This window comes from Erpetoichthys calabaricus, chromosome 14 (genome assembly GCF_900747795.2).
Source record: "Erpetoichthys calabaricus chromosome 14, fErpCal1.3, whole genome shotgun sequence".
NCBI classification, from domain to species: Eukaryota; Metazoa; Chordata; class Cladistia; order Polypteriformes; family Polypteridae; genus Erpetoichthys; species Erpetoichthys calabaricus.
Window position 1 is genome coordinate 49,037,263 of NC_041407.2, and position 16,820 is coordinate 49,054,082.

General features: G+C 38.4%; 1 protein-coding gene across 11 annotated transcripts in view; it reads right to left on the reverse strand.

Annotated features, from left to right (window-relative positions):
* The window catches only part of adgrb2 (adhesion G protein-coupled receptor B2), a 1,003,794-nt gene that overhangs the window by 385,253 nt on the left and 601,721 nt on the right, over positions 1 to 16,820 (reverse strand). For all 11 annotated transcript variants that reach the window (XM_051919045.1, XM_028818906.2, XM_051919049.1 and 8 more), the window contains one exon: positions 10,672 to 10,774. In XM_051919045.1, coding sequence (XP_051775005.1) covers positions 10,672 to 10,774 — 103 coding nt within the window. The remainder of the gene's footprint in view (positions 1 to 10,671; positions 10,775 to 16,820) is intronic.

Below are 16,820 nucleotides of genomic sequence, written 5' to 3' on the forward strand. Positions count from 1 at the left end.
TGGTGTGTGTCCCGTCCGGTGCCTGTAGGGGGGGGGGGTGCCTTGCTGTTGTGCGCGAGCCTCTTTTTTTTTTTTTTTTTGGGTCTAGTTTCGTGTGCAATGTGTTTCGTGCTTTGCTTGCGTTTGAATACTTTTTTATGTGCCGTTTCCTTTTTTCGGTGCTCTTTGCGCCTCCTTTCTCAATTTTTCCTGTGCTCACTCCTTTTTTCTGTGGTCTTGTCCGCCTCTCGCGGCCCCTCATCCGCCTCTCTCGCCCTCTTCTATCCGCCTTTCTCGGCTCCTCAGCCGACCCTCGCGGACTCTTTTTGCGCCTGCGCAGTACGTCTTTTTGCAGCTACGGCCCATTGCCGGATGTGCCTGCGTCCATCATCCGGTTTAGCATTCTCGGTTAGTAATATGGATTAGCTGTTTTTGTTATTTGTGTAGGTTCAACTGCTATATTATATGGGCTTGAGACGGTGGCACTGACCAAAAAATAGGAGACAGAGCTGGAGGTGGTAGAGTTAAAGATGTTAAGATTTGCATTGGGTGTGACGAGGATGGACAGGATTAGAAATTAGAGGATCAACTTATGTTGGATGCTTGGGATACAAAGTCAGAGAGGCAAGATTGCGTTTATTTGGACATGTGCAGAGGAGAGATGCTGAGTATATTGGGAGAAGGATACAAAGGATAGAGCTGCCAGGCAAGAGGAACAGAGGAAGGCCTAAGAGAAGGTTTATGGATCTGGTGAGAGAAGAAATGTAGAGACAGAGCAAGATGCAGAGGACAGTAGGATATGGAAGAAGAAGATCCACTGTGGCGACACCTAATGGGAGCAGTTGAAAGAAGAAGAAGAAGAAGAAGACTAGTGACCACTCTATTTAAATTATCTCACTGGAGTGGACTTTGGACGATATCACTGGTGAGAAATTACTCAGGCCCTTGCCTCTCTCTGATTCCTGTTCCCACACAGACTGGTTGTGATCTAGGTGGTCGTGACCCTGCACTCAGCTGAGCGAAACAAGCTTTGGACTTCTAGCAAGGGCATCATATTACACAGCAGGCTCATGCTATCTCCCTTACTTTTCAGCCTTACTGCCTCTTGCTATAGGTTTTATGTAGAAAAACTGCCTAAACTGAGGCATCAACAAAAACTCTTGGACTGAAACTGAATGATCCCGGAGAGCTCCCTGCTTATACCCAGTGTTTTGTATGAATAGTTCAAAAAAAGCGCGTTCATTGAAAAAGCTAATTTTTCTAAGAACAGTGAACTTAACATAACGTATTTGCAAGTGAAGAACTTGAACGTGAGTTAGTTCAGTTTTATGTGACATTCTGGATCTGGTTTAGGTCCAGACTAAACGCTTTGCCTTAATGTAGGGGTGGATCCGAATCCAAATACGGTATTCGAATAAGCACAAATAGTGGATTTTTACAAATATTTATTTCGTACAAATTTTTTGCCATTTATTTGTATTCGGAAAAAATAAAGTAAGATCAAATAGGCACTGTCTGTGTCTGCCTGCTTGTGCTTAAGCTGCACCCCCGCTGACACGAGCATGCGGTGAAGCTCCGCTTTCACTTTTAGGAAAATGTTGTACTTCACGAGGCCACTTTACATTTTTCCCCGTTGGATATGCAATATGTGACACGAATGTTGACCGGCAGCGTAATAGGTTAGTTCACCTACACGCTGATTCCACAGTCACCATTTGTGTCACACAGTATTTATATGTATACTTGCCTCTATTTAATTTCTTTTTTTGACCAGGAGGATATTAGCATACTGTATATGGTTATACGTGTTTGTTGGTGGGTATAACTCAATAAAGTGTATTTAAATAAAATAGTCTTCATAATTATGTATTTTAGTCAAGAATACTGTAAAAGCCTAATATAACGCATGCAAAATTGAAAAAAGTAAACTTATGGGTCATTTATTCTCACTCATTAAAAAATACAAAATGAACTGAACATGAACTACCTCAAAATTGAAATGGTGAACTATGAACGTGAATTTATTCATTTTATTCTGTGTGAACTGAACTTTGAGTTAGTTCTTGTGAGGTGTGAACACTGCTTATATAGTACCTCCTTTTAAAGTATGTTTTCTGCACAAATAACTAACAAATTTACAACATATAATTTAAAAGGTATCATTTTCTTTTGTCTTTTTCAGCATAATTTTCATTTGGAATTATATAGATTGTGTTGGGTGGCGCACTGGGTAGCACTGCTGCCTCGCAGTTGGGAGACCTGGGGACCTGGGTTCGCTTCCCGGGTCCTCCCTGCGTGGACTTTGCGTGTTCTCCCCGTGTCTGCGTTGGTTTCCTCCCACAGTCCAAAGACATGCAGGTTAGGTGGATTGGCGATTCTAAATTGGCCCTGGTGTGTGGGTGTCTTTGTGTGTGTCCTGCGGTGGGTTGGCACCCTGCCTGGGATTGGTTCCTGCCTTGTGCCCTGTGTTGGCTGGGATTGGCTCCAGCAGACCCCCGTGACCCTGTGTTCAGATTCAGCGGGTTGGAAAATGGATGGATAGATTGTGTTGTCTTAAAAATGATGAAACAAATACTTATTTTGCTGCTTAATTTAATTTTAAAAATATACTGTGCATGTTGTTCACAGCACAATATTCACATTACACTATAGTATAATGGCATAAAATGCACATCACTGAGAAAATGGCACATAATCATTGTCCAAGTAAGGTGGAAATGTAAAATGCTGAAAACCAAAACATTAAAATGGTTCCTCTTTATTCTCAGATCCCAATCACATGAAGAAAAAGGCAGAAAACACCTTTGGACAGGGTGCCAGTCCAATATTCAACACGCCTAAGTACACACAGACACAGACACAATAACACACAGCTTTGGGGATTAATGTCTTCCCCTTGGTAAAAATGAAATACAATTCTAACTGTAGTACAATATACTGCTACACTTAATGGAAAATGGCTACGAAAGGCCATTACCAATTGTGTCTCTGGGAATCCTGAAGCAACCACTGAACATGATAAAAGATTTCTTTTTGATTTCTGAAATAAGTTTTCAAATTTACTCCAATTGTACATTGACTTGATAATATTTTGAAAAGGCAAGTAACAAAGGACCATTATTTTGCTCTAGTTGTTCTCTTTATTTATCTGTTTGAAGATCTTATTTTACTCATTATGAGGAGAGGTATATCTGAAATAGAGCGAGAATTTGGGAGTACATGGCAGGAGAACTTAATATTTTGAAGTGACAGATTGAAGTTGGAGGATGGTATAAGTTAAGTAGCTGCCTGAGAAAGGGAAAAAGTGCATTGGGAAATGACATAGATGAGAAGCAGAAGAAAAGAGAGGAAACCATTATCTAAAATAGTTAGTACTCATTCATAAGCACAAAGAAAAGAAAGGAGTTATAAAACATGACTTACTATAAATATCATGGAATTGAATGACATCTAAAGTGCTTCAGAGAAAGGTGATTGTAATCAATGGTGATTTGAATGAGAATTTTGGAGATAATGGTGATGGTTATGAAGGAGTTCTCAGGAGCTTTAGCTTCACTACAATGAAGATGAGAGTAACAGGATTCTGGGATTTAGTTGTATCCAAAGCCATGTTTAAGAAGGGTAAAAGAAGTGCAATAAAATATTTTTTGTGAAGAGCAGTAATTGGAGCATGGCAAAAAATGTGAACTTGATCCCTGAAGAAGGGTATGTATTGGTTTGCTTATTTGTAAGAGATCTTTTAATCAGAAGCATTAAGAAAATTAAAATAAGGTATGAACTGATTGTCTTAAGGTCTGGAAGTTGAAGAAGAGAAAACAAAATTGCTAAAATGTTGACAGCAAGAGTGAGTAAATTGTCAGAAATGTCAGAAGTGAAGACCAAGTGGGAAGTAATGAAATATTTCTAATTGAAGGCAAAGAAAGAAGTCTGTAATATGGCAGAGAGACTTCTATAACATAAGGAGATGTGGTGGTGGACAAGTTCTGAACTGAAGATGAGGCTGGGAAAAAAGGCTTCAAAGTAAATGCAGGAAAAACCAATGTGATGTTTGGAGGCATGGAGGCAAGCGATGTTGAAGAGGCAGGTGCATGGCCATGCATTGTATGTGGCAGAGGTGTTGGAAGAAACTCAAAGTAATATATGAGTTGTTGGAAGTGGGCATATAACAGATGTGGTGGTGTGAAGGGGCTTCCGTAGGCAAGGAGTATGACATTTGTCTGTAGAAAGTGCTTGAAAGGTGTGCAGAACACTGATGTAGTAAGTGTAAATTCAATATGTGGTAAATGAAGGCAGAACATAACGTTGAAAAGAACGTAGTTAAGAATGATCAGGTTGTTGTGAGGACTGTCATGTATTGAAATGAAGTTGAATGTTTAGTTGAGAGAATGACTTGGTGAAGACGTGTTGGTATTGTGCTGAGAAAAAACATGCTAAAATGATTTGGGCATGTGGAGTGAAATGCAAACAATGAACAAATGAGAGGTGAATTATGAAGTAAGTGGAAGAGATGAGGCCTAGAGGGAGATGTGGTTGAAGTTTGTATTAAATAGCATAAAAAATTTGAGTCTCAACAGGAACAGAAAGAAATATTTGGAGGCAACCTGCCAACCTAAATTATATCAGGAAATTGTCCTTTAAACTAGTAACGATAAACCAGTAATGATAATACCAAAATCACCAGTGTTAAATTAATGGTATATGTACGTAAAACTTAAAGTGTTAATCTGAAAAATTAATGCTCCTGTGTACATTTCAGATATCTCAGATTTGGTCCATGTCAAGCATGCTGGATGTTAGACCATTAGACCATTTATTTAACATTTCAAAGAAATAAACAAATTCAGCCTTACTCACTAAAATCATGAAGAAATGAATTAACGTGACATAAAGGCTTCTGTACGTTGCTGTTTTTCAGCAAATTCTCCATTTGTTAATGGCCATATCAAAGGTTTTCATCCCAATTGCTTTCACAATCGTTTGTCAAATATTTTCTGTAAAAGCCTTTTTTATGTCTTCTGTTACTTTCAGAAAGGTCTGAAATATGACAGAGCAAATATAGCATGCATTTGGCTGCTGATTACAATAGTAATTTAATATTTAGTCTTATTTGCTGAATCCCACTAAGACATACCAAATTCTTACAAGTAAATGAAGTAAACACATCTTATAATCCATATTACAGCTCATACAACATGCATTTTACAACAACTGAAAATATAAACAATTACAAAAAGTAATAAACAAAAGGTAAGTCATGTGGCAGCAATTTAGCTTTGACTTGAATGTTGCTGTCATTTTGATGAACAGAAGTGAGAAACACAGCATCACACACATCATCTCTGAGCTAATCTAACCACAGGTCCTTAAGACGTTACGCATTTGTTTGTTAGTCGTCTGCCAAAGCGACATGGCAGCAGGATTGTTTTTTCTATTTTTCATTTAAGGGACCATGTGATTTCAGCACAGAAACCAGCAGTTCTTTATATGGTGATTTATTGAAAATGAAACTTACACTGATTCTGACTGATTTAATGTATTTCAGTGATGTATTCACTGTCCCTGTTTGTATTCATTTGCTGCAGTTAGCACCTGTGAAAGATTGAGGCCTCCGTGACCAAATGAACCCTCTCATCAGACATCAGACACCAGATAAAAATCCAATTATTATTTATTTTACAATAATAATGTGCACTAAGCAGCCTTCTCTCCACAATACTCATATATAAATCAATAATCAATGCTCTAATCACTAAACCTCCACTCCCAGACGCGTTGCCACCCTTCCACCCAGCTCAGCTCAGCGTACTGGTTTCCCATAGTCCTTTATATAGTCCCTGACCCGGAAGTGTTTCTCCCTTCTGTCCATGTGATCATGAACACTTCCGGGTCAGATAAAACTCTCTTTTCTTCACCCAGGAAGCACATCATTCCCTTTGTCCATGTGACTCTGACGTACTTCCTGGGCGTAAGGTAAACAGTCTCTGTGTCTCCTTGCAGTGTCCCCTAGCGGCCCCCACGGCATCCAGCAGGGTTGGGTATAAAAACTACATAGTCCATGATCCCTTGCTGGCATTCTGGGCATCTCCATGCTGCAGGGAAGGCTCCACCTGGCGGCCTGGGGGTATTGGCCGGAATGAAAGGCTGGCCACATATCACACACCGCAGTTTGGATTATTCTTGCAGTCCCACAGCAATATGAAGATTCAGGTATCTTTAGCCTCCCAAACTTTGCTGTTCTTTGTCTATGATGATCACATGAAAATTTTGGACATTATATCAATATGAACAAAGATCTCTTTAAATAGTGTAAATGTTTCACCAATTCCACTATCAATAGGTACTTTTATCATGAATAAAGGTTTGTCAATTGAGTTCATAGTTCGCTAACCTCACATTAATAAAAAGAAACCATAATTCAGTTAAGTTGTATATACCTGTATACTGCTACAAAAAATTAAAGGAACACTTTTTAATCAGAGTATAACATCAAGTCAATGAAACTTCTGGGTTAATGATCTGGTCAGTTAAGTAGCAGAGGGAGTTGTTAATCAGTTTCAGCTGCTTTGTTGTTAATGAAATTAACAACAGGTGCACTAGAGGGGCAACAATGAGATGACCCCCAAAACAGGGATGGTTTAACAGGTGGAGGCCACTGACATTTTTCCCTCCTCATCTTTTCTGACTGTTTTTTTCACTAGTTTTGCATTTGACTATGGTCAGTGTCACTACTGGTAGCATGAGGCGATACCTGGACCATACAGAGGATGCACAGGTAGTCCAACTTCTCCAGGATGGCACATCAATACGTGGAGCTCGATTGGCATTTGCCATAGAATACCAGAATTTGCAGGTCCACCATTGGCACCCAGTGCTTTTCACAGATGACAGCAGGTTCACCCTCAGCACATGTGACAGACATGAAAGGGTCTGGAGAAGCCATGGAGAACGTTATGCTGCCTGTAACATCGTTCAGCATGACCGGTTTGGTTATGGGTCAGTGATGGTCTGGGGAGGCATATCCAAGGAGGGACACACAGGCTAGACAACGGCACCTTGACTGCCATTAGGTATTGGGATGAAATCCTTGGACCCATTGTCAGACCCTGTGCTGGTGCAGTGGGTCATGGGTTCCTCCTGGTGCATGACAATGTCCAGCCTCATGTGGTGAGAGTATACAGGCAGTTCCTGGAGGATGAAGGAATTGATACCATTGACTGGACCCCATGCTCGCCTGACCTAAATCCAATAGAACACCTCTGGGACATTATGTTTCGGTCCATCCAACCCTGCCAGGTTGCACCTCAGACTGTCCAGGAGCTCAGTGTTGCCCTGGTTCAGATCTGGCAGGAGATCCCCCAGGACCCCATCCATTGTCTCGTTAGGAGCACGTTGTCAGGCATGTATACAAGCATGTGGGAGCCATACAAGCTACTGAGTACAATTTGGAGTTGCTGCAATGAAATTTCGCCAAAATGGACTAGCCGGCCGCATCATTTTTTCACTTTGATTTTCAGGGTGTCTCTGAATTCAGCCCTCTGTAGGTTGATAATTTTCATTTCCATCAAAGGATGTGGCATCCTTTCACTCCTAACACATTACCCAGTCCATATCAGTAGGGATATCCAGTAGGATTTTTTCCCATTGAGATCTGATGTGTTTTCAAAGCGTTCCTTTAGTTTTTTGAGCAGTTTATTAATGTCATATGACATGTTCTCACACTTTGTGAGCATCATTTTACTTTCATGCTTTTATCACATCCCGCATCGATTATTGTAATTCCCTACTGGCAGGTGCCCCTTCTAATCTTATATCACAGCTCCAGCTTATTCAAAACTCAGCTGCAAGAGTCCTTACTCGAACCAGCAGCAGCGAGCACATCACACCCATCCTGCTCCGTCTTCACTGGCTCCCTGTGTCCTACAGAATCGAATATAAAATCCTACTAATAACCTACAAAGCTTTAAATAACCTTGCACCAAACTACATAACTGACCTTCTCCATCACTATGTGCCTGCCCGCCCACTAAGGTCCTCTGATTCTGGCAATCTTGTTGTACCCCACACTAATCTACACTCCATGGGTGACAGGGCCTTCAGCTGTATAGCGCCCAGACTCTGGAATGACCTACCAAAATTAATCAGGTCAGCTGACTCCATGAATTCTTTTAAAAAACAACTCAAAACTCATCTGTTCATTAAGGCTTTTAGCTCTACTTGACTTATTACCCATCTCTCAGTTTACTTCTCTGTCAAGATGCTCATGTAACCTGCGTGTGTGTGCGAGACCATCAATTATGTTGTCCGTTTTTTTTTTTTCAGAATTTACTGTCTTAATCTTCTTTATTTATTTATCTGGTTTGTACAATGCTATATACTGTATATTCTGCCGTTCTTTATTATATTCTGTAAGTGCCTTGAGCATGGGAAAGGCGCTATATAAATAAAATGTATTATTATTATTATTCATTAGTAATTCTTTTGCTATTTCACTAATTCTTCACAACTTTCTCTGAATTAGCTAGTGGTGCAGTTGCTTGAGCTGCTGCCTCATAGCTTCAGAATCAGAATCCTGGTCTGGTCACTATATCTACAGTATATGGATGTTAAGTACTCTATTCTTGTCAGTTTCTTCTGCTTATTCAAAATTTTACACTACAATCCCAGTGATGTGAATGTCAAGTTAACTGGCAGCTCTAAATTTTATGAATGTGTACCAGAAGTGAGCAGGCTTTGGCTCTGACAGATTCACTTTCTACTTGTAGCTAAAAAAAAAAAAATTCAGACACAGGAACACAAGCTGTTGATACTTTCTCATGAGGTGCTTGCAAGTCCCTTCATTTTATTTTGAAAATATAGATGGTTCTTGACTGTGGAAGTATCTGTGGAAAACTCCTTTAATGTTTAAAAATGTTAACAAAAATCAGGCAAATTCCCACTCTGTTTCTTCTTGGCAATTGCCTGATTGGCATCCTTTATTTTTCATGTACGTTTGCACTACCATGTATTCTCTGCATATATTATTAATTCTCAAAACCACTTGAACTGCTGTCATATTCTTTGGTTTGAATTGTATTTGTGTGTACTTTGTAAACTGTAAACAATGTAAAGCAACTTATGATGTTCACGCTGGGAAAAGGTGCTAAAAAATTATTAATTTGATTTTCATAGTATATTTTAAATTTTTGAAAATAGAAAATGGATTAATAGATATTTGTCAACTTGCATAATCATTATTGAAGTTTGCATATAAATAAATATGGTGAGTGTGCATTGTGCCCTGTAAACCCCGGAAAAATGTATGAGTTAAATGAGACATACAAATATCTTTCCATCTATTCCTCTTTCTGAGCCCAATTAGTGCATTACAGAGTTGCAGCCTGTTAGTATCAGAGGAAAGCAGGAATGAACTCTGCGTAGTCGTACAGTTGACCACAAGTCATACATATGTATTATACATGTCCACACTTGGCCATTGCACAGCCACTAATTGATCCACCCTTCACATCTTTGTGATGTTTGTGGAAATTAGATTAACTAGTTATCCAGGGGGTGGCATGGTGGTGCAGTGGGTAGCGCTACTGCCTCACAGTAAGGAGACCCAGGTTCACTTCCCAGGTCCTCCCTGCGTGGACTTTGCATGTTCTCCCTATGTCTGCATGGGTTTCCTCCAGGTGCTCTGGTTTCCTCCCACAGTACAAAGACATGCAGGTTAGGTGCATTGGCGATCCTAAATTGTCCCTGGTGTGTTCTTGGTGTGTGGGTGTGGGTGTCCTGCGGTGGGCTGCTGCCCTGCCCGGGGTTTGTTTCCTGCCTTGCGCCCTGTGTTGGCTGGTATTGGCTCCAGCAGACCCCTGTGACCCTGTAGTTAGGATGTAGCGGGTTGGATAATGGATAAATAGATATCCAGGAAAAAACACTTATATGTACAAACTCAACAAAATGGCTTTATCTGAAAAAGTTAGTTCATTTTAGAAAATTATGACCAAATATTTATCATCATACACATCTGCAAATGGGTTTATGTTGGTGAGCATCTTTTTGAAAATGCTGCTGGAGATTTTGGTCCATTTTAACAGGCTTAGGGGGTTTATTCTTAAACATCATAGGTACACAGAAAACAAAGTATTCCTTCTTTTACTAGCATTTTTCATGATAGGAAAAAAATCTGAAATGTAGGTGAACTGCCACAGTGCAGAAGTTAAACAGTATCAAGAAAGGAAAAGAACAAGACTCGCTCAGTCCTTTCACATTCACCACAGTATTGCAAGTGAAAACAGAAAAGTGTCTGTAAGACGTAGAAATCCTATGAAATGCCTGCCACAAGGTGAGTCTATAGTTTTTATTGATACCATAATTATAAACATTCAAAGACTTTGCTGGACTAAGTATCATCTTAGCACCTTAAGAATTGTGAATCTGCTCCATCAAACGTTTGCATTGCAATTTGGTGAAACAGGAGTATAAGCACCTGAATTCCTTTTTTTTTTTTTGGAAAAGGTAAAACATTTATTATTTGCACTTGGATGGGTTTCTGTATACAGTATTTTTTTGGAGTGCATTCTGTGTATACCTTTTTGTCTATGACATGCCAACATCAAATGTGTCTCTCATAATAAAGTGACCAGCATTTACAGTACTATCAGTTACTTTTTAGGTAGACGCACTACAGCACACTGGTGATATTTCACTTACATTTAAAACTGGTGACAGCTCCACCATGACCAGTGGCTCCTGTGGCTTGGGAAGGGGCCTGACGGTGACAGCTAGTACTCTGGAACTAATTACCAGTGGACTTCTGAAAAAGAAAACAAACAGCGCTTGAAAAATCACAGATGCAGCAAACAGTAGGGTGACAGTAGACATTTTCAGGAGTTCTTATCCTATTTAATATATTGTTATAGATGTACATCAATAGTTTTAAGTACGGTTCAATTTTAGGGATACATTTAAAATGAATAGAGTGCACAGTATGTGAGAATCTGATCACAATAAAGGCAAACTGCATTTAGTCTGCATACAAACTGTAATCTGACTCTGGATTGTATTTTTACTTGCCCATAAGATGAATGATTTTAATTTACCGTAATTATAGTTTTTAAGAAAAAAAGGAAAACTACACAATGAATGGCAGTCTTCCACACCTTAAGTAAGTAACCTGGGGAAGCATCCTGGCAAAGCAGAACAGATTTATTGTGTTGAAATTAAGTGTTTCTCACTCACATGTCTCTGTGTACAGTTTGACTTCAAAAATCTTCAATGCTTGTGTCACTTGTGCCATTTTCTAGCTAATTCAGACCACTCACATGCTTCAGTTTCCACAATTTAAAAACTGCACTGCAGTAGGCACACTATTTGCTGGCATGTTTAGATATAAAGAAGAGAGGAGATGCATAAGATTAATGGAACTTTATGTGCATCCATCTCGCCCACAAACAGCATGTAGCACCCATACAAAAAGCAGTTTGGAGCTTTTTGACACACAAATCTTCACATCACAGGCAAGAAGCCTTTTTACGTCTGCGAGCAAACAAAATGGTGGCACATTTGCTTTGAGAAGGGTGACTATTTTGTACTTTTTAATTAGTGGCCGAATCATCTAAAAAAGTGAGTTTTTTGGAGACACAATAAAAGCTTATGTAAACCCTTTAGTTTCTTTTGTGTTTTAGTCTAAGTGGGCTCTTAATTGCTGAATCAATCATTTTTTTTAGTTTATACAATACTTAATTCTGAACTGCACTACAAGTTGCTTTGAATATTACATGGCATGGTGAATTGAGCAACATATTCATAGTTATGCAGTAATGGTGGCTATTAACAACAGAAACTACATAAATTATAGCAACAGAAAAAATGAGGAGAAACACGTCAAGGTAACCTGAATGAAGTATCCAGGACAAAAGAACTTTACAAGTATGCATTTCTAGTGTGGTTCAGAAATATGCATGAAAGGCTTTTGAAGAAAAAAAATCAGTTTCAGGAAATCTTAATGTAAATTCATTAATTACTGTATATTAGAATTTTGTTTTGAGCTTTAAAAACTCTTTAACAGCATTTAAAAAAAAAAAACAAAGGTGCTCCTTAAGTGGCAATTAAGATATTGTAGACACACCACATGAAGGGGTAAAGGGTTACAATATTTTACATCCATTCAATAAATCCACTTTTTATTAATTAGAGCTTATAACGTCACTGAGTGTTGGATACTGTTCAGTTTATTTGTGCATGGAGTGCCAATTACAGGTCAAAGTCACTCACATACACACAATGGTGGGTCATCAAGAAGGCATGTTTTATAAAGACAGTAGCTTGATATCCAGGTCCCTGGAGTTGGGTGAAAATATACACTAATTAACTTTTTGCCAAAGAAACAATACAGAATCAACAAAGTACAAATGGACACCACCATAGATTTGGGAAATGATACTTCAACTAAATGAAATGCCAACTAAAATTTCAGCTATTTTTATTTCTAATAGGTTAAGTTTACTGCAAATTCCTGCTGTAAGTCTACACAGATCCCAATATTTTAATCTATTTTTTTATTTGAATATCCAAGATCAATAGCTGATCTATGTGGAGCATCACTTTACCTGAGATGATATCAAAATCACAAGGAATTATTGGTTTAATAATGTGTGTCTTCTGTGATTAAAGAATCACTTGAAATGAAAGATAAAAATTCCAGCAAACTATGCCATGTGGCCTTATGGCTAAGGCATATGACTGGAATTTCTAAAATATCGAATTTAAACTCCACTAAAATTTGTGGTACAACCCTAAGAGCTTACCTTAACATCCACTGATGTAAATACAACATGAAAATGTTACTGTATATGATTCCTTATAGCACATGTATTTAATTTCTGTTAAGTATTTTATACATTTTGGATAAAACCTTATGCTTAGCAGAATTCTGTTTATGATGCCAATTATATTTATTGCACAGAGGCCCTAAAATCCATGGGTACTAAATAAATGAAAGCAACTATTTAAAAATGTAATAATTAATAATCATATCATGATATTTTTAATGTTTTATTCTTTTGACTATAATTTCTAAATATTATTATATAATGTGTTATTTCTACAGCCTCAGATTGTGAGACACTTATTCTCATTCCACTTATGATGTTAAGAAAGCAATACTGGGCTTGGTTAACAACAAAGCAACAGACATTGATGAAATACTGATTGAATATGTTGAAAGTGTGGGACACAATGCAAAAGGAGACAGTTTGCTTAAATCTTAAAAGGCATACAGTATACCAAGGTGACTACATTTCTGAAGAATGGCAACATACCATTCTCATAGCAATCCTAAAGAAAACCAAAACCACAAACTGTGGTTTATACATTTAAACAGACAATAGCATAGATACTAAATACAATGAAAGTTCCATCAAATGTAGCCTACAAGCACATAAGTTGATCCATCAAACCCAACTAGCAAATTGGATCAACGAGCAACAGGGAGAATATCTGTTCTTCATCAACTTTGCAAAGCATTTGAGTCAAACATGACATCCTCATAGAAACTCTCTTCAAAATGGGTGTCTGCAAAAAAGTTGTCAGTCTCATAGCCATAATCTATAACAAGGGTTTATGGAGATGGATATCAAATGAAAACATGCAATATCCACACAAAGAGGCTTGTGCCAAAGATACGTTCTGTCCTCACTGTTATTCAACACCTATAAAGACAAAGCTGTTTAGGGTATTAGAAAATGTGTTGGAATTCCAGCATATGAATCTAAAATCATTCAGAACATAAGCTGTACAAAATCAGAAAAAGACTTCAACTGTGTACTTAAAAAACTGCAAAAAGGGCAAGAAAGTCTCTATCCAAATAAATACTCCTAAGACAAAAAGCATGGTTGTAATAAATTGAGGGCACAAACAAGTAAATCTAATGCTGGAAAATTACAGTAAAGAATAAGGAATAAGTAACTAACACCACTCTCTCTCTCTCTCTCTCTCTCTCTCTCTCTCTCTATAATATATATATATACTGTATATATATATATATATATATATATATATATATATATATATATATATATATATATATATATATATACAGTATATACTGTGTATATATATATATATATATACACACAGTACTAGCTGTCCCCCGCGGCTCTGCCCACATAGTAGTGAAACAGGACAAACTTTAAAGATCAATTAAAAAAAAAAAGTAATTATGGCTAAGTGGATGGTAGGTACGCTCCAACGTCAAATGTTGGCACTGTATCTGATCATGTTCAGCTCCGACGGGAGAGCATCCCTCCGTGATATCTCTGGCAATCAGTAGCTACCCTCTAAAACACATGTAGCTGTGATCTCTCTCTTAAAAGTGTCAAACACTACTTCCTTAACAATCTTTAGATAAAGTCTGTTGAACAAACAGGTATTGCTAGCTAAACGGAGGCAAGGTTCACTCCAACACGTGGCGAGAAGTAGACCGGCTCAAATGGAGGCTGGTACGTGAGTGAGGAGGGCCCACCTCCCTCCCTTTGGCCCGCAGCCACTCTCTCAAATAAATCGGTATCGCAAGCAAACTATGATACTTAGTGAGATGAGATAAGTTGCAAAATCATCTGGAATGTTCAAGCAAATTATAGGAAAAAAACAGATCTAAATCCATTAAGTAGTTCTCTCATAAAAAGCGGACAGACATACAGCCAGACAGACAGACAGATGTTGAATTACATATATAAAGTACAATTTTGATGTCAGAGTTAGAATTGGCAGGTCCCGTTCTGGAGAAACAAAAAGCTGATGAAGAACAATCTACCACAGAAAGAAAGAAAGAAAGAAAGAAAGAAAGAAAGAAAGAAAGAAAGAAAGAAAGAAAGAAAGAAAGAAAGAAAGAAAGAAAGAAAGAAAGAAAGAAAGAAAGAAAAGGTAAGTGTATAGATAGCATTAATTTGAAATAAATATAGATAGATACAAACTAACAACAACTAATAATAAAAAAGCAACAGTAGTAACAAGTGTAACTACATATAAATAAGTTTCTAGGAGCAGATCTGAGGGCGGGAGACAGCACAGAGTTCAGAGTCCAGACAATCAAGGCGTAAAAACTGTTGCAGAACCTAGCAGAACTGGTTTGGATGCTACAGTACCTCCTGGTAGATGGAAGTGGAACAAAGAGACCACAGGAGGGGTGGGAACAGTCTTTGTAGATGCATTTTTTTACTAAGATATCTTAGTGGAGGGCAGAGATGTCCCAATGAGCTCATCTGCTGTGTGCACTATCCATTTTAGGGAGTCAAGATTAAGGAAGAGAGCAGGCTAAAGAAAAGGAAAGGGAGAAGGAGATCATGATGGCAGGATGATGTCCAGGAAATGACGGGCAGCTGTGATGTTGTGAAGACTATTAACCTGGAAAGAGACAAAATCAATTGGAAAGCAACGATGGAAGCAAGGTTCTGGGTTTGAAGTTCACCTCTGACTACAAGCATCATGGTGATGGATGTTATTATAACTATGATCTAAGATTAAGAGTAAGGACCTGTAAACATTACTGTCACCTTCCATCCATCCATTTTCATATCATGCTTATCTAGAGTGTGCCTTTTCCAGCAACTCTAGGCATCATGTGAATGAACTCTGAGTGGGTTTCCATGTCTTCAGAAGGTATGCCCATTTATACAGGAACATTGTAAAGTTGGTAATTAACCTAACATGTGCGTCTTTGAGATGTTAGAAGAAAAACAGAGAAAAAACTCCATTTGGATACAGGAAGAACACGCATACTCCAGGCAGGCAGCCCTGGGCCAGGATTCTGGAAATGTGAGATGGCAGCTCATAATAGAGCATCATCCTTATTTCCTACCTCCTACTGCCATTTGCTCATTTTGCAAAGACTTTCTCTTTTCAATAGATGTGATATGACTTTAATTTTTTGCAGAATAAACAGAGATATGCAATTCTAATGAATATTATCCCCAAACTACATAACAATGCCCCTCTCCCACCCATAATCATTAAGCTCCATTCTTCTTGTAGAACAAATTTTGTGTGTCACCGGTAGATAACCAGTTCTGCCAAACAAGACTTTAAAAACTGTGGCCTTTTTTTTTTTCTAAAGCGCACTGTCAAATCTCCTCCGTCTGCTATGGAGTCAGAGGCAGAGGCTGACAAGAGTAAGTCGCAATCTGACAGCGCCCCCCTTACTGAATGCCCTTGCATGGAACGGAACTTCTTCTCCCTTTGCGGGGCTTCAAACTGCCAAGAGTAATCTGATTAACAGACAGCCTCTGCCAACCCATCACTCAGAGAGCGACACACTTGGCTATGACTTATGTCAGATCATGCTGAACTGAAGCTATCAATACAACATTCCATCCCTACCTTTCACTTTTAATAAAGCCTATGATTAATCTTGTACTGAAATTTTTAATTTTGAATCAAGACAAGAAAAACTGACTCATTTCATCTTGATGAAATGTATGGAAAATATTGGGGGGGTGGAGTTTATACATTACCGCACAAAGACAGTGACAAAGAAAGAATGATTTTATTTGTCAAGGGAGTAGGTGCTGTCAGAAAAATATGCAGACGGCAGCGCAAAACCTGCCATTCCACACCCACCCCCTCACCTACACTGCTGCAATAATAAACTTTGAAAAAAATGAACAGTTGCTTTAATAATAATAAAAAAAATCTCATTTTACTGTGGATACACAATGGGATGCGCAGCCTAGATACATTAGTCTAAAACAGACACAGTGCCTATCCATCTATTTATTTTCACGTTCAGTGTTGTGTTTTTCTTACTGTACAGGTAGAGTATTGGTGATAGGGCAAAAATCTGTATGTTACTTAAAGTGTTGTTT